The sequence below is a fragment of the Acomys russatus genome, chromosome 7 (genome assembly GCF_903995435.1).
Source record: "Acomys russatus chromosome 7, mAcoRus1.1, whole genome shotgun sequence".
NCBI classification, from domain to species: domain Eukaryota; kingdom Metazoa; phylum Chordata; class Mammalia; order Rodentia; family Muridae; genus Acomys; species Acomys russatus.
In genome coordinates this window covers 59964225-59990056 of record NC_067143.1, presented here as the reverse complement: position 1 = coordinate 59990056, position 25832 = coordinate 59964225, and the positions used below count along the sequence as shown (strand labels likewise).

The window sequence follows — 25832 nt, the reverse complement described above, 5'->3', positions numbered from 1 at the left end:
ACCATGGGCGCTGTGGCTGGGCAAGGTGTTCACAGCTGCCTGGGCTTCCCGGTGCCTCACAGTCAAGTTCCTGCCTAGACCAGTCCCACTGAGTTGTGGCCGCTGTTTAGATCAGTGTCCAGACCCCTCAGGGTTGTCCAGCTTCTCCTAAGAGCATGGGAGATCCTGCCAGGCCTTGGAAACTAGTCAGGCCACGTTCTCTCTGCCCAATTTTACAGGCTGGGTCCATCGCAGCCAGGAGCCTGGCTCCGGTCTGGACCCATTAGGCCACTTCCGCTGTGGCTGGGCAAGGTGTTCACAGCTGCCTGGGCTTCCCTGCGGTCCACGCCCCCACCCCCTATCCCCCCCCCCCCCCCCACCTCACCCCACCCGGTAGACTGGTGTGGAGCAGGTGGGGGGTCCGAGGACAGATTCACCGCTTTCCCTGAGGCTTCCCCAGGCCAGGAGCTCCAGTGTTCCACCATCCCACACACAGAATTTGGGCTGTAGAGGCTGGCTGCAATCCGCAGGTGGGTTCCGTTCCAGAGTCTGTGGAGTGGGTTCAGGACCTCTGTGGACTGTTGGTTGGCCCGGGGCCAGGCCCACCTGTGGTCTGCACTGCGCGGGACCCCACTCACCTCGTGTTCTCCTGTTCTTCCAGTCTGTAGCTCCTAGTCAGGTCCCTGGTCTCTGTGCGGTAGATCAGATACAGTGCGTGATAGGCGCCGCCATCTTGGATTGCCACGAAGTCCTTGTATTATTAAGGAAAATGCATAATGATACATCGTAAGAAAATGTATTTCAGAAAGGAAATTTAGAATGAAATTTTATATGTAGTTTTAAAAAAAATCCTTCTCTTAAGAAACCGATTGTTTAAAGAAATTTGGGGAGATTTTTAAGGTAATGTGGTATTAGTAGAAGTGAACATAATAGATGTTGAGTTAAACACTTACTATGATATGAAAATCAGACATCTGCATACAACAAACGTGGTTGAAGTGTCCACCCGAGCACTAGGATGAACCTCCTGAAGCCAGAGTCTTCGAGCTATATGGAGTCATCACACGAAATCAGTCAGAGTCCCTTTTAGCATTGTATTTTAGGGTGTGTTTGAAGGGCACTAGCATTTGAGGAGGCCATTTCTATAAACAGATGTTCATTTAGCCTTTACTAAAACATGGGGACTATGAGCTTGACAGGACTGTATAGGGGTGGAAGGTCTTTCACATAGTTCCTTGTGACATAAATACTAATAATAGATAAGGTGTTCAAATGATTCAGATGTAGATAAAAGATAAGGAGAGATCTGGAGAGGTGGCTCATGGTTAAGAGCACAGCTACTCTTCCAGAGGACCAGGGCTCAATTCCCAGGACTGCATGGCAACTCACAATCTCTCTCTTTTGATTCCTCAGTCACCAGGCATGCGGTGGTAGGTACACAGATCAAACATGTAGGCAGAACACTAATACACATACTTTTTTTTAATGAGGTGACCTTCCAACTCATTGCAAGATAATCCAGTAAAAACCATTTAAAGTAAATTTGTAGTTTTAATGAGGCTTACTGAAAATAAAAACCCTTTTAGGTTTGAAGGCTTTTCTTGAGCTAGACAATGTAACAATATATCACAATAGCAAATACCAAATTTCAAGGTATACAATCTCTCGTTTATTTACTTTACTACTTTTTGTGGAAATTTGTCATTATTAAATACACAAGCCAAGCTTGGCATGATTGTTTATGCCTGTAATGCCAACACATAAGAACCTAAGGCAGGAGAATTGCCATAGCTCAAGGCCAGCTTGGGCTACACAGGAAGTTTCAAGCTATCCTGGGCTACAGTGAAACTCGATCTTAAGACAAAAATTACAAACTAGTGTCACTGGTAATTATTACTCAGAAGATAGTTTAGCCACAAAATAGAAGAAAGCATTATTTCCATGGCCTGATACATTATTTCTAGAAAAAAAGTTACTGAAACATTTATATTATCTTAGGAAAAATACCTTATTTTACGAACAACTGTCTGCATACATTTTTTTCTTTAAAGTGGGATCATGATTGTTTCCTTAAACTTGGGACATTGTATGCATATGCGGAGGGGAATGTACACAGCAATGCATGCACATAGACACAACTTAGCTATTGGGGGTTGAGCATAAGTCCTGTGCATACTGTGCAAATGCTCACTAATGAACTGTATCCCCAGCCTTCAGGGCATTGACTCTTAGAACACAGCTACTGTGGATTAAGGATAACAGCATTCCAAGATTTATAAAATAAAACTCAACCTCTGTTAAGAAAAAACTGTAGAAATGTAAAATGTGATATTATTTTTACTTAATATTGATCTATATTGTATTGTCTCCCTTTTTCTTGTTAATAATTAATGAATATTTAGTGAATAGCTTTAATAGCTACATAGTCTATTTTGTGTTTTGGTTAAAATAGTCTAGAGGGTTGCCGGCTCAGTGGCATACGCCTATAATCCCAGCAGTCAGGGACACAGGGGCAGGTGGCTCTCTTGTGAGTTCGAACCCAGCCTGGTCTACAAAATGAGTTCAGGACAGCCAAGGCTGCACAGGGAAACCATATCTCATAAAAACCAAAATAAATAAATAGTCTAATGGTCATTTATTTACATTGCTATCTGCTTACTCAAGTTGTCGTTCAGTGATGCTCTAGGGCGATTATCACAATCTCACAAAAATGTGGACAGGTTTATCTGTTCCCGGAATTTCAGTCATTTTTGCCATTTTGAGCATTTTAATAATCCATGAAGGCCATGATTCATTAGGTGTGGAAATTTTGGTAAATTAATAATCATCACATTTCTATTATTTTTGAGGGATTGCAGAATTCATTGTTATTTGTTCTCTGTAATTTTGAGTTATATTGCACTATGCTAGAATCCAAGTGGACTCTAAAGGAGGCAGAAATATAGTTCCTGGCCTCAAAGGAGGGGGAAGACTTCTCTTGATGAAATTTTATTTCTGCATCTGTACTGTGAATAAATACCAGGTAATAGCTATGTGTTCCAACCCTTATTTTAGGAACTCAGTAATCATCATTGAACAAAACAGAAATCTTGGCCTCCATTTAGTCCAGTGGGAGAAACAGATAAAAAGAAAAAGCCAAGATTACTAAAATTGTGACTGTGTTAGATAATGATAATGGCATGAAGAAAGAAACCAAGGAAAGGAAAAAGGACTCGCGAGTGCTGACGCTGCAGTTTCAAGCAGAGTGGTCAGCAGTGGCTCTCAGAGAAGGAACACAGATGTTACCTTCTCTGTGGGAAGCATTCCAGGCAAAGAAACAATAGGCAGGTCCAGGTAGATTGGACCATTCCTGATGTGTCTGATGAGCAGCAAGGATGAGCAAAGCTTAAAAAGAATAAAGGAAATGAAATCAGACTGGTGTAACAGTCCAAATGAGATATAGGCTCACGCTTCTAGGGTAGCAGTGGAAAAGTAGAAGTCGGGATGTTTTAACAGTTGGATATGAGCTATAAATGATAAAATAATGAGAATTCAAGCTTAGCCACACAAAAAGTGTGGTTTACCATTAATAGACATGGACCACTCACTATAGGAGAATGGAGTGTAGGCAGAAAGATTAAAATTTATGTTTGAGATGTTATGTAGGCAGCTGGCATTTTGTGGCATTTGGGGAAAGGCTGGAGTAGCAAGAATAAGCAAGTTCTGAGGAGTTGGTAAGCCACACTGGGAACCAAGAGAGCAAAGGTCAGTAAAGGAAGGTTTCAGGAGGAAGTGAGTGTAAGCTATACCACAGATACTGGAAAAGAAGAGGAAAGGGGCTTTAATTAGAGGAAATAGCCTATAATCTCAGACTATCCACTGACAAAGTTCAATGTTCGATTAACTTGCTCTCCCACTCCTTTCTGAAAAATTTCTGTGTGTCAGAGTCTTGTCAAACAGTAAGTGCACAGGAATTATTTATGGACTCAAATAAATTTTTAAGATTTATTTATTTTTACTCTTTGGTGGAGTTTATTTGGCAGGCCTTTCCATCTAGAAGAAGGTGTTTTAGCCTCTTGATGGTGAAAGCACAGCTTCTGCTGGCATCTCCTGGGGCAGTGAGAACTTAATCTTGAAGCCCTGGATGGCTTGTTAGAAGGCCTCTGGCACTTGTCATCTCGCCTACCTTGATGGTCGAATGGATCATGCATGGATGGGTACCCTTATTGTGACACCACTGCATGTGCTCAGGTGGTGGTACTGACAATACATGTGTGTGCTGCTGCCAGAGTCATAGTGCAGCCAGATGGCAAAGTTCTTCATGATTGTGACTTCTGCCAGAGTTCACAGTCTCCCTGGGGACCTCTTCTTCTTTAGCTGTGACACAAAGTACCAGTAGGATTTGGCCATCACAAGGTTGGGTGTGAAACTGTACATGCCAACAGCAGTATGTGGCTCCTGGGGTAGGCACGAGGCAGTGCCACGCCACCTTGTAGTTTGCCTCCCAACCTTGTGGTCACCATGTATGTCCAAGGCCTTCATGTAACTCAGTTTTGCCTTCGCCGCTATCTAAGGATTTATTTTTGTTTTATGTATGTAGGTATTTTTTACTACATTTATTTTTATGTACCACCTGCATGCAGTACAATGGGGGCTTTGAATCCCATGAACTACAATGCGGATGCAGAGAGTATAAGTGGGGTCCTCTGGAAGACCAGCCTATGCTCTTCACCATTAGGACTCCAAATAATATTTTTGTAGGACTTACTGACTAGTAGTTACTTGTTGAAACTTTAGAGATTTTAAACTTTTTTGTGTGTGTGGTAAATATACTTTAAATGTACCACTTATAAGCATATATTTTCATGACACTAGTTACAAAGTTTAGCTTCTTGTACAGAAATGTTCTTTCCTTTTTAAAAAGTAATGTTATGTATTTATTGTATGAATACTCTGCTGTATGGACGCCTGCATGCCATAGATCCCTTTATAGATGTCCGTGAGCCACCATGTGGGTGCTGGAAACTGAACACAGGACCTCTGGAAGAGCAGCCAGTGCTCTTACTGCTGAGCCATCTCTCCAGCCCCATGCTCTCTCTCTAAGGCAGATGCCATTGCTGTATGTGAGCAGAAGCACCTGACACCTAACTCAGTGTGCTTTGCTTTGAGAGCACGGAGCTTCTGCAGGCCTGAGAATCCCCACAGGAGAGAAAGATTGAGCCCAGTAGAAAAACTGAAATGAAATCAATACCTTATTTCTAAAATAAACTTTTGCCTTCTTTTAAAGACCGACATTCCACTTAAATAAGTAACATTTTTAATTATTTGGGTCATTAGTTAAGATTATCTTAAACATGTCTTATTCATCTTGATTCCTCAGAAAAGAAACACTCAAAGTTTGTGTACATATCTGTAGCCTAAGGAGTTTTGGGGGAAAAAATGAAACAAGTAGTCCTTACTTTGTCATTTCTTGCCTACTATTTGTAATTGCTGTGGATTCTTGTAAGTTACCTGTAAGATGTGTGGTTTAAATATATTGTGTAAATTATGAACTTAGGAAACTTTGTACATTGATTGTAATTTCTTTTTCCAGGGAACAAAGAAGGAAGAGATCGAAGGTGAAGAAGTATCTGGTTTAATTCAACCTGCAGAAGTATTTGCTCCCAAAAGCCTGGTGTTGGTATCCAGATTAGACTATCCAGAAATTTTTAGGGTAAAGAACTCATAGCTATCATTATCAAACTGTATTGTTGTGTAAAGCTGTTTTGAACAAACTAAGGTGACAAGAATTTTTTTTTTTGTATTGAAAACATTGTTAGATTGAATTAGTGATCACCAATAAAAAATAAAATTAAATTAAAAGTATAACATGGAAAAACAAATTTATGTTGGATAAAAACAGTCCCTGAGTCAGTTAACATGACTATTCACACTAATAAGAATATAATGTTTGTTTTAAAATAGAATTCAGGTTAATTAAATAAAAATTATGAATCATAAAAATAATTACATTACCTTCAAGAAATTTAAAATGCACTCAAGGTCTAACAACTGTGAGCATACTTATTAAGTTTGTGGAGTTAGGTTACACTAAATAGGATTATGTGATCTCTTAGATAATTCTGATCACATCTTTAAAGTACTGTTTACAGCCAGGCCTGATGACCCATGTTAGTAATTCTAGTATTTAAGAAACAGAGAAAAGAGGCCTTTATGTCATGGGCAAGTCTGGCCTACATAGTGAAATGCCACTTCACTTGTTTACTGCAGATTCCCAACCTCTTTTTTAATATTCAGAATTTTCAAATATAAATATGTATGAAAGTATAAATAGTTGCACTAATATGAAAGTATTAAAAAACTAGAAGGTGAGATTATGCATTCTGGAATAAATAACAACATCGCCATTACAATAACAATTATGACTCCTTTATTGTGTTTTGTGACACACTATTTAGTGTATGTCATTACTACAAATTAGTGACAGTTACTGATTTTTTTTGTCACAATTTCAGTAAGCTAAAAGATTGATTGAGATTGTATGTTAGGACCAAGAAAAGGAATCAGTCAGAAAAGAGCTTGCTGGACCAATAAGAAGATTTGAATTTGGATCCCAGGCACTCCTATAAAAGCCAACACATGACTGGCTACGGTGCTGAGGTGGAAGAAACAGGACAGGGAAACAGGAGGATTCCCAGAGCTCACCGGCCAGCCAGTCTAGCTGGCTTTTTGAACTCCGGGTTCAGTGAGAGACCTGTCTCAAAACATAAGGTAGAGAGCTGCTCAGTAAGCTGTTGGCAGCCTTCTCTCACATCCATGTGCACACATGAGCACATACATACATGCCAAACACAAGTAAATAAAGAAAGTAGTGCACGTTATCCTTCTTTACCACTCACCAGCTTCTGACCTCAGCATGTTAATCTTATTATCTGACCTGTTTTGATGTCCTTTGTTATAAATCATAGAATTAAAGTTTCCATCAGAGAAATAGTCCAGATTTATAAGAACTATAAAACATCTCTAAATTTTTATCTTGAAATACAGAGTTTCTTCAAATAAGTTTTTAAAGTAACCAGGCAAACAGTATGGAAAGAACCAATTCAGCTTTGCACATTAGCTGGAGTGGTTATCTAAACAGAGATACCTGTTTTACAAATTATGGCTTTCTGCTTTCTGTAAACTCATATTGGAAGCTCATTTGGGTGTTCTGGTCCTAGAGGAAAATTTAATAAACCTACTTTGTTGCTTAAGATTTACTTCATGTTCAATGTAGAGGTATAATTTATGTGGTTTAAAGAGAATTTTTCCTAGAAGAGATGTCACAGTTTATTTTTAGTGACACTGCTGTGAAATGACTGTGTGCACCTCTGTCTGCAGGCTTGCCTGGGCTTGATCTACACTGTGCACGTGGACAGCCTGAGTGTCTCCTTGGAAAGTCTCATTGCAAACCTTTGTGCTTGCCTTGTTCCAGCTGCTGGGGGGTCTCAGGTAAATAGAACAAAAAGCTGATGAACTGCTCCCTCTCCCAGGGTAATTTAATTTATGAAAAAAGAAAAAGGAGTCTTCAAATATTTATGTTTTACACAGGATCATACTTTAGGTAAACCTTGTTCCTATTGTGTACCTTCTAGACACCTAAGATTCCATCCTCTTCATGGATCAAAGGGCTGGTTTCAAGGGCTGGAGAGATGACTCAGTGTTCAAGAGAACATATTGCTTTTCCTGAGGGCCTGAGTTCGATTCCCAGCATCCACAACAGATGGCTTACAGCTATCTGTAAGCCCAGCTCCAGAGGGATCGGACCTCTGTGGGCACTTGAATTCATGTGCATATACCCACCCCCATACACATACACATAATTACAATAAAAATAACTTTTTAAAAGAAAAGCTGATTTCTAGGCTGAGTACCCTTTCACCTGGCATAGTTAACAGTTGATGTAGATTAAACTTTACTTTTTAACTTTTTGGACATACCTTTCTTTGGATGGAATGTTTCAATATATATTGCTGTTTTCTTATTTCTGTATATAGTTGTATCTAATTTTTTTAAGTGAAATTTTTGACCAAAATTAGGAGACAACATTAAGAAAACTCTTTGTAACATTGTAACTGTTTTTAAAAAGATTCCTTTAGTCTCTGTATCTTAACATTTTTAAAAGATTTTTTATTTGTTATTTTTACAGTATTCTGCTTGCATGTGTGCCTGCACATCAGAAGAGGGCACCATATCTCATTATAGATTGTTGTGAGCCACCATGTCGTTGCTGGGAATTGAACTCAGGACCTTTGAAAGAGCAGCAGTGCTCTTAACCTCTAAGCCATCTCTCCAGCCCATGCTCTCTGTGGCCTTCTAATGTTAACATGTTTTTAGTCAGTTACAATTGTCAGTGATTATGTACTAAATTTTCAACTTTCATGGACTGAATTTTTGGATACAATTTTGAGTTGAACACAGCATAACTTGTATGTTTTAGGTTATATATTACTGTTTCCTGTTGTCTCTTATGCCTTTATGATTCTCTCATTCTGCAGAAGCTATTTTCCTTGGGTGCAGGAGACAGACAGCTGATCCAGACTCCTCTGCATGACAGTCTTCCTGTCACGGGCACTAGTGTGGCTCTTTTATTTCAGCAGTTAGGTATGTCTTATCCTGGATTTTAATATATCTTCTTATAGCAGCCTATGGATGGACAAAAAGATCTAAATTTGTACCATCTTACATGATAAAGAAAATATAAAGAAACCATTTATTGTCTGTTGTAGCTTTAGCTGTGTGAGGAGGAGAGAAGAGTGGAGCAGGCTTCCTGAGGGACTTAATTTTGTATCACCTCATCGCATAGTTTGGATATTTGGGAGCAACTTACAGCAAAGAAAGGGGATAGAGGAAGGACACTTGGCATTACTGTTTGGTATGACTGTAAACATAAAACTTAAGGATGGAGATCAGGCATTCAAACTTGTCAAAACACGGTCTGCCTACATGTTTGAAGAGGAACTAGAACAGTTGTTCTTTGCTTTTTGATTGTGAAAACTACCTTGGACTATAGTTTGTGTCCCTTTTGTTGTTGGTGGTGGTGGTTGGTTGGTTTTGGGGGAGTTTTTTGGTTTTTTTTAAATTTTGTTTTTCAAGACAGGCTTTCTCTGGGTAGCCCTGACTGTCCTAGACTCTTTAATGTAGTGTGATTTATTTTGTGTGCCTGGCCTTTTGGGAATTCTTAGCCTTTAGAACTGTTTCACCCTGTGGCCTTCAGTGTTGGATGCTTCTTGAATTTCTAGGATCAGGCAAGGATATAAAAAGCCAGCAGAGACTGAGAGATACTGAGTATGGCTAGGGAAGAGAAAGTAGTTGGTGCAGAAAAGAGATGGAGCAGAATGAAAAGAGAAGGCAGTTGAACCAGAGAAGCTATTGTTAGGAGACTGGAGAAGAACCCACCAAAGTAGCAAGAAGAGATAAGCTACAGTTTTGTAGACCAGGCTAGCCTCCAACTCAAAGAGATCCACCTGCCCCTGCCTCCCAAGTGCTGGCATTAAAGGTGTGCACCACCACCATCTAGCTAGTTTGTTTATTTTTTTTTTAAGTTAATTTCATTCCTAGGCATTTATCCAGGAAAAATGATTACATATTCATAAAATATTTGCATATAAATGCCAAAAGCCATTTTATCCTAATAAAAATTGAAAACACATAGTGTTCACCAAAGGTAATAGTGAATTAATAATAGAAATATATTAAATTCTGTGCTCTATCCATGTGATACAATATACAATGTAAAAGAAGAAATTATTGATATAGCCAACATAGATTAATGTAAAAACAATTGTGTTGAATGAAAATTAGCACATGAGGAGAATCCATGCTTTATGATTCAGTTTTTAAATTACAGTCTTGTCTAGTGACAAATACAGGTATCTGGCTGGATTGTAGATGGGAAGAGAAAAATTACAAAGGTCATGAGGAAACCTTTTGTATTAACAATTTTTGTAAATAAATGTATCAAATTCTTAACTGAAAACTTCTTCAAAAATATGTCAATGTTCATAGCAGCTTTTATACAAAATATAAGTAGTCACAAATGTCTGTGATGAGTGGACTTAGCACCTGCCTTATAGTATACTCACCCAGTGACAAATTATTTATTCAGCCTATAAAGGAATATAGTGTTGATATCTGCTATATATATCATGGATGTACCTTGAAACTATGCCATGAAAGAAGCCATCTCCTGGACTTTTTATATAAACAGAATCATACTATATATGGCCTTTTGTGTCTGGCTTTTTTCACAGCATAGCTTTAAGATACATCCATGATATAGCAGATATCAATTTGGGAATAGCACAAATTTATGAATATGAACAAATATTTAAAAGACATTTTGACACCATGACCATTTAGAAAAACGCTATCAAAGATTCTGCCCTGGGGCCTGTGACTTCTATAGCAATGAATTTTGCTTATGTTTACTATACCAGCCATAGATTCACTCATACTTGGGAACTTCTGATCTTGAAGTCCAAGTTAAAAAATTTGTGTGTGTGTGTGTGTGTGTGTGTGTGTGTGTGTGTGTGTACACACACACACACACACACAGAGTGAGAGATTTCTTGCACCACCATTCCTGGGGGACATGAGGAAATATATAAGGTAGGGAACCAATGTAGATCAAAGTGTGAATATCACCAAAGCCCAGCTTAGTGAACTAGTGAGTGCTACTTATTGGCACTACTTCCACAGGTGGGGTAAGGGGTTAACTGCAGGAGTAAAAATGACTAAAAGGCTCCTGCATCACTGAAAGCCCACTCCAACACAGGTGACTGCTCATGAAAGCTGAAAACCTGGATCACAGTGCACAGACTGCAAACAAGTCATCATGTTGAAGAGTGCCCTTCCCAAGCGTGTCACTTGTTCGGAGCCTCTTTTAGGCAGTTTGGCTGGTTATGCCTCTTTCAGTTTCTCTCAGTAGTCCTCACTGCCTATACATTCTTGGAGAGGGAGGAGGTCTAGTGAATCAAGTCAGTTTCAGTGACTTCCTGAAACTATTGAGTTGTTTACTTCTTGAGCTTAAGGCCCCCCTTCCTGTAGAATGGAATATTTCTCCACTCCTTGGAGTGTCTTACCTTCCTTTTTACAGCTTTTGTCGTAAAGGAGATTGTTTGAGGATGGAATGTTCTTACCTCCCCTTAGGCACACTTTTGTTTCTTTAACCTTTAATAGGCGAACACCCCTCCAAGATGGGAGATTTAATTCTGGAGAAAATGGCTACATAAAAGAACAGGGAGAGAGTACAGGAATCTAAAAGTTAAATTGGAGATGGGGGAAAGGAATAGAGTATGAGCTAACCAAAACTAGAGATCTATGAAGAAGCCCTATAAAACTCCAACATTTGTGGGCTAATTAAACATGTTTTTTAAAAAAGGAGCTTGTGCAGAAGTATTCTATGTTAGTGTACAATGCTGCTACCAAAGACATGGGTTATTAAAGGAAACTCTCAGGGCCCAGAACAAGGTGCGTCCCTCCCTGAATACCCTACAGACTACTTCCATTGCTCTTGGGTGCCCACACTAACCAAACTGTAAAACCCTACGGCTGACGCCACCACATGCTTTGGGTGCAGGATACAGAAAAGTCAGCCTTGAATTGACCAGGAAACTAACTGCTGGCTAAGGCTAGAAGGTACTGTGTAGTCTCCTGTGAGAGAAACGATATCAATGGCTTTATCCAGTGTTGGACCCTGCAGGCTACAATACTGACTAGGCAAGATGTACCCACTAGTGCCATAGGGGCAAGACTGTTTGGGGCAAGCTTTTATTGAATTTGAGGCCAGCAAGTATTTTAAGATACATAAGTTTCAAAATAACAAATTGGATTGCTGTCTTCTTCTGAGCTACTGATAGTTTATTTTCCTATGAATATAAATTTATTAATAAGGAATCATAGTAACAATTTAAAAAATGAAAGAAATTACTCCTTTTGGAAATTGGAAATAGTCTAATTAATAAATGAATACAAAATGCTGCATATTTATAAAGTTATACACATTAACAGCTATTACCTTAATATCTTAGAGAAGCATAGTAGGAGCCCTCATTACTTTAAATTACCTGTAGTTTTTTAAACAAAGTCTCAAGTCAGTAAATGGAGAAGATAAAAAACTGCATACACCAAGAGGATATAATTCTCAAAATGCAGACTCTAGTTGCCAGAAGGATGGTGCAGCTGGTAAAGGCTCCTGCTGCTGATCAGACCCTAGGTTCAGTCCTGGCAATCTACCTGGTGAGGTTAAAGAGCATATTCCTCTATATGTTGTCTTCCTACCTTGCTAGCATGCCATGGCTTTCATGCACTCTCTCCATTCCTGTGCCTACCCCAAATAAATAAGGTGATTTCTTAAACTTTCAGAGGCAGGTTTTCAGAAATTATCATTCAAGTCTTAGGTTCTTGAATAACAATCCTTGCCCCCCCCCCCCAAAAGACATCTGGTTTTCACACAGTGAGACTGAACTCTCATGGCTATGAAAATATACTTCAGGGTTAGAAAATTGGTTTAGATAAAAATCAGGACAGTTACTTAGGTGCTGGAGATTCATTAAACATGCATTCAGTTTATGTGCTGTTCTACAGCTGTGTTTTATCTTACAGTTAAAAGAAAATCTTACTTCTTGATGTAGGTGGGTGACATTTGTAAGATAATACATTAAACCATGCATTCAATTTGTGTGCTGTTCTACACACAATAATCTTAAAATGAAAAGAAAATTATGATTCATAAAAATATTCTTCTCAAAAAAAGTATTCTTCTCAACTTCTAAAGAAAACATTTAAAAACCCTAAAATATATAATCTTGGGCAAATGAAAATTTTTATCCTTCTCACTTGATAAGAAATCTAAAAGAGGACAGTGAAGAGCTAGTAAATATCGTTTCTGAGGTGTCTTTGAGAGGCTCTGATAGTTCTGCCCTAACTGAATAGGAAAGCCCTATTGTATTTGTAAGGATTTTCCCATGGAAGACTATGGATGGGCTTCTAAAAGTGCTGTATTTCCCCACTGTTGTTTCCTCGGGTGCGGCACAGTCCCTCAGGAATAAGGAAAGGCTAATCATGTCTCATAAGATGTTCAGTTCTGCAGCAGAACGGAGTCAGAATTGAAGGTGATTTGGTGATTGGTCATTTGAAGATGATCTTTTTAAATTATTTTTATTTTACTCTATTATTTTTAGCTTAATATTGAATTAAATAATCCTTTGTTTACATATTCTATATCGACCTTTTCTAGAAAAGAAAAGGAAAAAGTCAATGAAGGAAAGCAGGAAAAATGTTTAATAAAGGGACTCGATGATTTAGAAAAGGAAGGAAGGAGGAAAAGGAAGAAAGAAAGAAGGGAGGGAGGGAGGATTGATTGGCAGATGGAAGGCCAAACAGATGGATGGAAGTACACAACTGCATCACAAGGCATCCTGTGGGCAGTTGTCTAGGCATCTGCATCACAAGGCATCCTGTGGGCAGTTGTCTAGGCATTCTCTGACCACCAGGCGCTTGGTTGGGTTTTATAGAAACCATTGTTTGCCCATAATTAGAGCTCACTTGTGGGCTGCGAGCTTGAGGCTGGGGTTACAAAACAGAGAGAGGAAGCAGCTAATACTGTAGGATTCTTTGTAGTCATGACTAGTTTTTCTGTCAAAAGTCAAAATATAATAAGAACTTTCCTTTGTTCTAAGAGCTTTTATGATAACGATTTGGTTTTCTCAGTTTGAAAGGTTTCTGTTTGCTAAAGTAATTGTGTTTCTGCCATTGCAGCTTTCATGCTCCATAATTTCCTGTTCGTCTTCATCTCTTTCTGTACCTTTCTAGTCACTCATATGTAACTTTTATTCCTTTTCATTATCTATTACTGGGTCTGTTGTTTCTCTGACTCCATGTGTATTCAATATATTTTTTAACTTATTAAAACATGCTTTTATTTATCTTCAAACATTATTTCTACTTTGCACATAAATTTCCTAAAATGTTGATTTAGGTAATATCATGTTATTCAGAAAATTACTTCTGTTTTTGAATGCTTTGGTAGAAAATAATCTGGTATTTACTTCTGTCTTCCAGAAAAGCTTCTGTTGCATCATGTAATAATGCTTTGACACAAACTTGTTCAGGAACATTTTTTAAAGTTTACATTCCTAAAACATTACCATAGAGGAAAGTGAAGCCTTAAAATAAACAAAATTACTTACTCAGGCTAGGTGGCAGCAGTATACACCTTTACTCCCAGCAATGGGAAGGCAGAGGTAGGTGGAGCTCTGAGTTCAAGGCCAGCCTGGTTTACAGATTGAGTTTTAGAACAGCCAGGATGACACAGAGAAGCCTTGCCTCCAAAACAAACAAACAAACAAACAAAACCAAAACAACAAGAAATACAGCCTTCAATGACAGCACCTCTAAGAAGCATGCATTGAGAGTAAAGTCATGAAGTTCCAGGTTTAAGACATTAGTTGTAGAGTGATTTTGTCCTCTTTCCCTTATGTGGTCAAAATCCAGTGCCTTGGACTGTGCTTCTGCCATTGCTAGCTTATCCATGTAGCACTGTGGCTTGTTTCTGTCTTATTCTTTCTTACGGGGGAAAGAAATGAAGTAGCTTTTCTTCTCCCCCCCCCCCCCCAATTCTGTATGGCTTTAAAGATAGGTTGAGAATTTGAGTACTCAAGAGGTTATTGCTATAAATGGCATATTATGTTCTAGGTGGAAAAGGAGAAAATAGAAAATTAGTTTTTTGCCTGTTTTTGCTTTTAACATTTAAATGTCATTGTGCACTTTGAGTATTTGAGAAAGTTAAACTCATTAGTTCATGCTAAAACACTGTCTTGACAAAACAGCTTAACATGTGTTCACATGAGCCTACAGATCTCTGAAGAAGACTGTTAGTTTAACTCCTTATAATAATAGCACAGGAATCTGCACTAAAGTCCCCATAGCACTCATGTTCTTCTGTAATGGCCATTGTAGTTACTTCTTTTATGTAATGGCTGTTGTAGCACTCTGGAAGGAAGAAGATCAGCAGTACAGGGAATCACAAAAAGCCTTTATGGAAGAGGAAATGTTTAGTAGAACCTGAGCAGTCAGCTATAAGAAATAGAATAGTATTAAGAAACTCTGCCAGGTGTGGTGGTGCACACCTTTAATCCCAGCACTCAGGAGGCAGAGGCAGGTGGATCTCTGTGAGTTCAAGGCCAGCCTGGTCTATAAAGCGGGTCCAAGACAGCCAAGGCTACACAGAGAGACCCTGTCTCGGGGGAAAAAAACAAAACCAAAACAAGAAACTAATAGCAATTTTTCATGTTCAGATTAAAGAGTAAATATTTATGCGAGTTCTGTAAAAGAACTGTTTTACAAATGCCAAAGACTATCATTGTCCATTTGGTCCTTGTTGACTGGTGTGCTTTGCTTTCTCCAGGGTCACACATAAAAGCATATGTAATTGTGCATTATATAATTTGAAGATAATTCAGAAGCATCCTGATGTAAAACTATCTTCTCTCTTACTTTTCTTTACTTTTGAGACTGTATCTTTCTATGTAGCCCAGGTTAGGCTCAATCTGCAGTTCTCCTGCCTTTGCCTCCTGAGCACTGCAGTTGCAAGCATGAACCATCATGTTTAATATGCCCCCCTGCCTGTCTGTCTGTCTGTCTGTCTCTGTCTCTGTGTCTGTGTCTGTGTCTGTCTGTCTGTCTGTCTGTCTGTCTGTCTGTCTGTCTCTCTCTCTCTCTCTCTTTCTGTGTGTGTGTGTGTGTGTGTGTGTGTGTGTGTGTGTGTGTGTGTATGGGGAGGGCAGTGTACACATATATGTGCTCATGCATATACAATCCAGAGGTTGATGCCTCTTGTTGAGTGTCTTTCACTACCTTCCCATTTGAGACAGGATCTTTTACTAAATAGCAGGTTCACAGACTGGCTTTGAGTCTGGCTGGCCAGTGCGTTCTGGGGATCCACCTATCTCTTCCCCACCCTTTCACAGCAGAGCCAAAGTTACAAAAGTGTGTGGCTTTGTCTGGCTTTTACTGGGTGCTGGGGATACATGATCTCAGGTCTCTTACTGACTGAGTCATCTCCCCAGCTCCCCCCCATTATGTCTTACAGCTAAGTAAGTCGGTGTAGGTTTCTTTTAATGAACATAAATGACCAATGGTAAGACAGCCATAGTTAAAGTGCATTGATCTTCCTTTTTTTGTTGTTTTTTGTTGTTGTTGTTGTTTGTTTGTTTTGTTTTGTTTTTTAATCTTCCTTTTAGCACCTCAGAGATTCGTGTTTCTGTAAAATATGCCTGCTGAACATGTAAGCATGCAGCTTTCAAATGGCAGGAGTATCAATTGCCCTCTTTTCTATGCTATCTTTTTTTTTTTTTGTCTCTGTGTAGCCTTAGTTGGCCTGGCCTCACTTTGTAGACCAGGCTGACCTCAAACTCACAGATATCTGCCTGCCTTTGCCTCCCAGAGCTAGGATTACAGCCACTATGCCCAGCTTCAGTCCTGTCTTATACACTGTATATTTCTGTATTCTGTTGTGTTTTATCAGCTTGCCACCCCTACTAACCTGTGAACTCCCAAGTGTCTGCCTCATGTTTATCTCCATCCCCAAGAATTTAGCATTTTCTTTCATATCTCAGAAGTCTAGTTAGTCACTGTTACAACCTAATATGCAGAGATATAGGCACTTAATAATTATTGGTCAATTAAATGATAAATCTTCATGACTATAGCCTTAATTAACTAGTATTAAACTTTTCCTACCATGAATTGACCAGAAAAGGAGAGCAAGACTTTCCAAAACATATCCTGTCTTCAAAGTATGGCTTTCTGGGCCTGTGATGTGGGATGCAGGTGGGTGTGCTTTCTTGTGCATGCTTGCTGACCTGAATTCCATCCCCAAAGCACGCAAAGGTGGAAGGAGAGAACCAGTTCCACAAAGTTGTCCTCTAACTTCTGCGTGTGCCTCATGGCATGTGTAGGCACACTTTCACATACGCTGTATAAATACACATATAACACAGGGTAAAGTACAAGTTTAAAAGCTATAGCCTTCTCTTCCTCCATTTACCCTTTTGAAAACTGGGGCAAAGTGTTCTGTTGATACAACATATATTTACTATTCAGTGGAGACCCTGGAGTAAAGGCTTCGTTGTTGTTTTAAATGGAGAACAAATGCATTTAAGACTTAAGCACTTAGTTTTAAAACTTAACTCTCCAAGAAAATTGAGATCAGGAAGTAATTTTAAAAATGCTTTAAGCCAGGTGGTAGTGGCACATGCCTTTGATTCCAGCACTTTGGTGGCAGAGGCAGCCAAATCTCTGAGTTGCAAACCAGCCAGGTCTACAGAATGAGTTCCAGGACAGCCAAGGCTACGCAGGGAAACACTGTCTGGAGGTGGGCCATGGGAGTGAGGGTGGAGGTGGGTGGGGAGAATGCTGTAGTATTTGAGCAGTCACCAGGATGTGTATATATCAGTGTAGTAAATTCTGTAGAAATTATCACCAGAGTGTTTTCCATTCTGTCCCATTTACTGTTACTGTGCAGTATTAGAAGGAGATAGACATCAGCCGACCTAGAAGCTATTCCAGGTCAAGCAGGCATCTTGTCATTGTTATCACATTTATTTTCTAAGTAACTGTAGCTATGAACACAGCTTCAAACATTGCTATTTAGGAGTAGAACTCAGTGTGATGCCTTAAAATTTGAGATTACTAGTTATGTAAAATTTAAAATACTTAATATTAGAAATATGGAACTTGAGTGTGAATGGGTTTTTTTTTTTTAAGTACACTTTTTGGGGTAAAGAAAATTTTACCCATGAGAATATCAAAATATCATCCTTTAGTTTCACAATTATGACATGTCTGACCGTCTCCCCTTGAGAAGGCTAACTGGGTTCTGTTGATTTTCCTGCAGTCTAAGTGGGGTAGAGCCTCTCATGACTGAATACAGACCTTCTTCCCACTCTGTGTGACACTGTATGAATCTTCGTTTCTTATGAAGTATATAAATGGATCATTGTCATCGTTCTTGTTAGAGAACAAAGTTCAGGAGGGGACACATTCTTCCATAGACTCTTCTTGAAAAAGTCTTGTTGCCCTGATATTGTTCATCCTTCAAAATCCTGCTCAAGGTCACTTCTTGAGGAGCTGCCACCTGAGGTCAGCTCAGTGTAATGACAAGGGCCCATACAAGATGAAGGAGAGAGGCAGGAGATTGGTGCCAAAGTGAGACTATCAAGTGGCCGTTATCATCTTTGAAGATAAAAGGCAACCAGGAGCCAAAGGATGTGGGGGGAAAGCTAGAAAATAGAAATCTAAGAGTGGGACTTGAGGCCTCAGGAGCTAATACACCTGCGGTGAAGAAATGTCCTAGTGTAAACGACACTAATGCGTCCGTGTGTGTGTGTGTTTCTGTATTAAGAACTCAGCTCAGAACCTTTCCTTGTGCCTGCGTGCTAGACAAGTCCTCTACTGCAGAGACGTACCCCATCTTCTGCCCCACCTCGTTCTGAGACAGGGTCTGAGGTGTTCAGGATGGATAGCCTTCAGTTGTGATCCTCCTGACCGCATCCCTAAGCAGCGAGGATTTCAGGAGTGCATTACAGTGTGCATGGCACTCAGATAGATAATATTTTTAGAAGTAATTTGATTCACAAGAAGTAACCACATTAATAAAAAATAGTCCTTCCTCCATTTATAATATTTTACATAGTCACAGTGCACTGCAGAAAGTGAGCTGTGGAGACAGCTTAGTCAGTAAAGTGCCTTCAATTCCTGGGCTACCCATAAGCAAAGCTGAATGTGGTAGGGTGTTCTTACAGTCCCAGCACTGGGGATGCAAGTCAGATAGACAGATTGCTGGGGCTCACTGGCCAGCTAGCCTAGCCTACTGGTCTAGCTCCAGGTCAGTGAGTGGCCCTTGCTCAAAAAGCAAGCTCTTAAGCAGTGCAAGCCAAGGTTATCTTCTGGTAATAGTAAATTTCCAGACAATTCATATGATCCGTGAGTATCACAGTGGTGTAAAGAGTAAAGACGCAACTAGATACCTTGGAAGACAGAGGCCTAAGAGTTGTGTAGGTAATTTTCCTTTGGAGATCTCTAGAATATTGCCTTTTGTTTTTTCATCATTGACAGTCTGTGATTGGTGGCAACACGATATAATTTGTTATGTTAAGTAAGCCTTTGCTTTTTTGTTTTCAGGCATTCAAAATGTCCTCAACCTCTTTTGTGCAGTCCTTACAGAAAATAAGGTTCTCTTCCATTCAGCAAGTTTCCAGAGACTTAGCGATGCCTGTAGAGCACTGGGATCTTTAATGTTTCCTCTTAAATACAGGTGACGGTGTTTTTACTTGCTAATCTTATTTCTCCCCACATTACACATTACTTGTTGGTAAATCAGAATGTCATGGCCCAATTGCTTTGAACCACAGAGATTTGTTATATGAAGTTAGAGAGTCATCATTCTAGCAAAGTGTAGTCTAAAATTTGGGAATTTTCCAAGTTGTGCATCACCCGGTGTTGATTAATTTAGTGAAACATATTTAATTTATGTTGAATAATATTATTGGCAATATTTAATTATCTTTCAGTGCTAATTAAATTATTTGGTTAGTGCTAGTTTATACAAGTATTACTTTTTAGGAGGTATTGGAATTCTGTTAATTAAGAATCCTTATCTGTTTTAGATGCCTCTTAAATTATTTGTATATAAATGATGTGATGTTTCTTCACAACAACAAAGAAAATAAAACATAAGTGGTAGACACGCGTGTTTATACATTAGTAATTGTGAAACCTGGTGTAGCCAGACCTTCATTATAATTTTCTCATTTATTTTTAATGGATATTAAATATTTCCATGAAAAACTTGTTTTTTAATTTTTAAAAATGCAAACCATTATGGCAGGCCATACTACAGGTAGAGTGTTGTACTCTGGTTTACTTTGCTAATCATAATGTCCCAGAGACTTAAATTCATGAACACTAAATAAGATTTTAGATCACCTCTGGAATTTACATAAAAAAAATTTAATCTACATGTTATTGAATGCAAGCATCAAGCATAGTGTTATTTAGACAGGCCATTACGTTGCCTTGAGAGTAGAGGTCCTGTGAGCTCTCCTCTGATATCAGAAGTCCGAATAAAGAAGAATGCTTGGTTGCTGGAGAGGTAGCTCAGTGGTTGAGAGCCCTGGAAGCTCTTCCGAAAGACCTGGGTTCAATTCTCAGCACCCACATGGCAGCTCACAACTGTCTATATAACTCCAGTTCTAGGTGATCTGAAACCTTCACAAAGACAACATGTAGGCAAAACACTGATACACATACAAATAAGCAAATCTTTTTTAAAAAAGAATGCTTTAGAACAGCAGGCAGTCTAAAGAGACTTGCTTAGGAGGAAGGAGAAGGATCTTTATCTGGAATCCATTTACTTTGTGTTTTATTAGCTGTGGTCATATCTTTTTTTTTTTTTTTCTCCTGAGACAAGGTTTCATAGTAGAGTCCTGGCTGCCCTGGAGCTCACTCTGTAGGCCATGCTGACCTTGTCCTCATCGAGATTTTGCCTGCCTCTGCCTCCTGAGTGCTGGGATCAAAGCCAGTGTGCCACCACCACTCAGCTTCTGTGTCATATCTTTAACATTGAGATCTTGAAAATCATTCCTTTCAGAACCTTAGTGTTAACAATCATGCCAATAAAATTGATAGTTTTTTTAGTTCTTTAGTACTGTAAAAAATATTTATTAGTTTTTTGAGAGTTTGTTTGATGTTTAGATCATATCTCCCACCCCCAAACACTTCCCCAGATCCACTCTCCTTTCCTACCCACCCAATCTTGTAAATAAATAAATTAATTAATTAATTAATTTGTGCTGCCCAAATTATCTTGGGTGTATGGTCTTCCACTGGAAGATGGTGGGCTTACCAGGGCTATACCTACAGAGAAAACGGTTTCTTCCTTTCCCAGCAGCTAACAGTTGCCGATAGCTCTGTGGGCTAGAGGTAGGATTGAATGCCCAGTTCCCATCTTCATTCCAAGATTTGGTCTGGCTTTGGCTTGCACAGGCTTTGTATGTGCTGTTACAGCTGCTATGAGTTCATATGTCTGCTTGCCCTGATTTGACTAGAACTCAGTATATACCTAGGCCAGCCATGAATTCATAGAAACCCACCCACCCTTGCCTCCCAAATAGTAGGCTTAAAGGCTGCCACCAACACACTAGGCCTAAATATAAATAAATTTAAATTCAGACTGAAAAAACAACCCAAAAGAACACAAAGTTAGGAATATGAGGGTATAAAAGGAACTTTTATTTGCCTGTTTCCGTTGTCTCTGAGGGTCACTGCCTCTGTCTGCTAACTAGGCCCGTCCGGGAAGCTTCCAGCTTCCATACAGTCTACCCTAGGCCTAGAAGGTTTTCAGCCTCTGAGACTCACTGCTTAATAAGCTCACCTTTATTTGTTCTCACTGAGCTCTGGGCTGGCTGGTTCAACTCAGCTGTTCTGGCTCAAACTCCTTTCTCAGCTGACTTATTCAACCTGCCTCTCTCTTGGCCCCCTGAATTGTTCCGCTTGGCATCAAACTAACTCTAGCAATCTTTTCTAATCTTCTTGTTCTTTCTCATTGTCTGGCTCATTCAGTCTTCATCTGAGTTCTCTCTCTGCGACCTGCCCCGCCCCCCCAATCTCTCTCCGCGTTGCCTACCTTTCCTCTGTCTTCTCATGACAGTTGGGCATGTCCTATTCTTTCATATCTTTCTCTGACTTGTCACTTTTTTCTGCCACTCAATTAAACATCACTTTCAAACATGGGTGCTTCCTTCTACAAACTACCTTTACCTTCGTGGTTTGGGATGAAAGGCATGTGCCATCACACCTGGACCTAAGCTGTTCCTTACCTGAAACTTGCCCTATACCAGGCAGGCCTTGAACTCAGAACTTGCGTGCCTCTGTCTCCTGAATTAAAGGTGTTTGTATTCAAGCCAGATCACACAGACCTAGAAGGTCTTTGAATGTGATCTCTTGCCAGAGCAGCCATGTTGAAATTAAAATTCCTTTACAAGGAGGTGGGCTGGATCTGGGATGAATGGTCATGAGTGACGATGATAGAAACACATTGTACGAAATTCAAATATTTAAAAAGAAGACACAAAGCTGGGGGTGGCTTAGAGTGCTGGTAATGTATCTGGAGGGAATTAGAGAGGAGTCAGGGTGAATATGAAGAAAATACATGGTATAAAATTCTCATAGAATCAACAAATGCTTTTTTACAGTCCAGACTGCACAGAAATAAAGGGAAATGTGTTCTTATTGTGGTAAAATAACATAGATGAAATGTTTTTATTATTTCCAGTTATCCTTATATACCCATTCTTCCGGCTCAGCTACTAGAAGTTTTGAGTTCTCCAACTCCTTTCATCATTGGAGTACACTCCATCTTTAAGACTGATGTCCATGAGCTTGTAAGTATCCAAAATGTCCAGATCTTGAGTCATTTTCAGATATGGTATATGTCTCATATAAAGAAGAACTATAAGGAAAACAAATTAAGAAATCTAAATATATTTAATTTAGCAAGTATGAGAGTTTTAAAGAAACATTTATGTATTCATTCATATATTTATTCATGAATAAGATAGCTTTAGACAGGGGCATGGCTCAGTGGGTAAAAATGCTTGACCTGAGTTTATTGCAGTGGTATTTGTAATACACCCCTGGCTGAGAAAGGAGAATCACCTGGAAGCTTACATGTTAGCTAACCTAAAGTGAACAGTGCAGCAGAAATAAGAGAAACCCTCCTCAAGCAAGGTGGAAGGCAAGAACCAACTACTGAAAGTTGTCTTCTGACGTTCACACACATATCATGTCATGTTTCAAACAACAACAACAAATAAACAAAAACAGGGCCTTGCTCTGTGGCCTAGGAAAGCTTCAAACTCCCGAGATCACAACAGCCTTCTGAGTAAGAGGTGGCAGGTGCCACCATGTCTCACTTTTAAATAACCCTTGTGTAGCAGACCCAATTTCTCTTACTGAATTCCTCACATGAAGAGCTCTGTATTCCTAATGCTGCAACCCTTTAATACAGTTCTTCATGTTATGGTGACCCTCAACCATAAGATTATTTTTTAAAAATATTTATTTATTTTATATATTTGAGTGCTCTATCTGCATGTACCCCTGCAGGCCAGAAGAGGGCAGCAGATCACATTGTAGATGGTTTGAGCTACCATCTGGCTGCCAGGAATTGAACTCAGGACCTCTGGAAGTGATCTTACCCGCTGAGCCATCTTTCTGGCCCCACAAAATTATTTTTGTTGCTGCTTTATAGCTGTAATTTTGTTACTATTATGAATTGTAATAGAAATGTCTGTGTTTTCTGATGGTCTTAGATGAGCCCTGTAAAGTTTCAATCGACCTGAAAAGGGTCACAAAGTCACAGGTTGAAAACCACTGCTGTAGATGATAATAAAGGTTTAATAATCCATTATTTTATTTGTAATTTTCTTATAATGCTTAATTTATTAGTGTTTTAAAATGAGATCTGACAATATAGACTACCTGAAAGCTAACAGGAATAAAATAGTTTGCAGAGAGTTTAACTTTTGTGGAACTAAGTTCACTTTGAGCTACCACCAAAATCCTGGTCCATGTGACTAAAGAGAAGCTAAAGCTAGTTCAAGAATAATTTGATTTTGGACTAGTGGTACTATAACTGTACATCAGAGGACATCAGAATCAAAAGTTTAGAGACTGAAGTTCTCTGAGGAAGTTGTCTCAGGTAATATTTTAATACCATTTAACAGCTAAAGATCAATATTTAAGGACTCTCATAGAGAGAAAGAAGAGAGTAGTTGTTCATAGCTATGAAACACTAAAGTAGCATCAGCAGGTATAATGGATACAGAAACAAATTTCTATTGAGTATATTTCCAGATCTTAGAGCAACTGAGTAATGGATTGGGATTCCTAATGTGAGATGAGGAGTGCACTCTGAAGCACTGTGACTGAAGTGCAGGGAGCAGGCTATGTGGCACTTCCCAGCACGTATAAGAACATTTCTTTCCCAGAAGGATTTGGTTACATGACACATGTAATCCACAGACATGGTATTGCTGTTTCTGTTCTAAATGCCAGCAAAGAAGGGCGCGTCGGTGCTCCTTGCACAGCAGCTGGAGCCATATCAGAGATGTCATGACACAATCAAGAGATTAGATAAGGCCCCCATGTGTGTGCCAGTCGGCTCTTCTAACATTGTATTTTATATCTAGTTCTGTATAACTTCAGTATTATCATATAAAAATATATAAGCTAATAAGCATGTTGATTAAAAAGTAGGCCCTGTACAATTTGTAAATAATTTTAATAGCTACTAAATATAGAGATAGGACAAACCAAATGTTGCCTGTTGTAGGTTTCTTCGCATCTTAATGAATGAGTAAGAATGAATTACAATCACATTATAAAAATCTTTCATATTTATTTATTTTTAAATATGAGCTTTTGAAATGCTACAAATCAGGTTTGAGGGTGGTGTTTTTGTTGTAGTCTTGGTTTTTGAGATGGTCTAATGTATCACAGACTTGAACTCATTGCATAGCTGAGAATGGCCTTGAGCTCAGCCTTGTGCCTCCCAAGTGCTGGAATTAGATGCACCACCTTCCAGCTAGGCGTTGCATCTGAACAGTCATCGTTTGGGATATACTGCTTTGTTTACTGATTTGTATGGAATGCAGATGCAATAATTCAGTTAGCATGGAGGTTTATTATTAGCGTGTAGCACTTCATAGAAGTTCACCAGCTCACTAGTGTGTCTAGGTAGTTTGCTCCATGGCATCACTACCATCCAAGCCATCTGGATGACTAAAGCTAGACGGCTGCCAGTTCATAGCTTCTCCCTGTGGAAAGAAGAAAGAGGACGTAGAAAGGGCCAGAAGTGCCATGTCCTTTTTCACCCTCCGCTGGCAGAAGCGCACTCATGTTCGATAACTAATTCCAAAGGAGGCTAGGGAGTGCAGGGTGGTGAGGAGCTGTAAGCCCAGCGCTGACTGTGACAGCCAAGGACCTCTTCCTCCATTTTATTTTTCTCAGTTTGAGTTAGTCAAGGTCAGTTAATTTAATTAACAACAAATATATTTTATGAATTATGGTTAATTTTAAGAATCTTTTCCAGTTGGATGTGATCATAGCAGATTTGGATGGAGGCACTATTAAGATTCCTGAGTGCATTCACCTCTCTTCCCTCCCGGAGCCACTTCTTCATCAGACCCAAGCCGCACTGTCTTTGGTATGACTCTTTGTTCATGGTATTTTTTCTTGATTTAAACCTGAAACTAAGATAACAGGAATTAGAAAAACATTGTCTACAATTATATATGTATATATGTATGTATGTATGTATGTATACATGTTTATACATACACACACATATTATATTGAGACATGCTGTCACGATGTGGGTCTGACACTTGCTATGTAGATCAAACTGACCTTGACCTCACCTGCCTCTGCCTCCCAGGTTTTGGGATTAAAGGTATGTACACCACACCCTGTTAGAGTGGAAAGTGACGGTCCTGTGCTTGAAACAAATGTATTCCTTCATAGTGTTTAGAGGGGAACCCTTCATTTACTCATTCAGTGTCTTTATGTAGTGTATATTATATATCAAATATTATAAAATAAGATAAAACTCTTCCTCAGAAATGTCTGATTCCCTCTTGGTGTGGTGGTGCACGTCTTTAATCTCAGCACTCAGGAGACAGAGACAGATGGGTCTCTTGAGTTCTCGAGGCAGCCTGGTCTACAGAGTGAAATCCAAGAAATTCCACATTCCATTTGAAGATGGTGGTAGA

At 39.3% G+C, this 25832-nt stretch overlaps 1 protein-coding gene across 2 annotated transcripts in view; it reads left to right on the top strand.

The window, feature by feature from the left end:
* Sbf2 (SET binding factor 2) overlaps window positions 1–25832 on the top strand; it is a 319337-nt gene that overhangs the window by 143172 nt on the left and 150333 nt on the right. The window contains exons 5-10 of one of the 2 annotated variants that reach the window (XM_051149227.1): window positions 5552–5671; window positions 7339–7449; window positions 8496–8601; window positions 19183–19315; window positions 22334–22442; window positions 25154–25267. In XM_051149227.1, coding sequence (XP_051005184.1) covers window positions 5552–5671; window positions 7339–7449; window positions 8496–8601; window positions 19183–19315; window positions 22334–22442; window positions 25154–25267 — 693 coding nt within the window. Of the gene's footprint in view, window positions 1–5551; window positions 5672–7338; window positions 7450–8495; window positions 8602–19182; window positions 19353–22333; window positions 22443–25153; window positions 25268–25832 lie in introns of those variants that run through there. The other variant, XM_051149226.1, reaches the window with a different exon arrangement.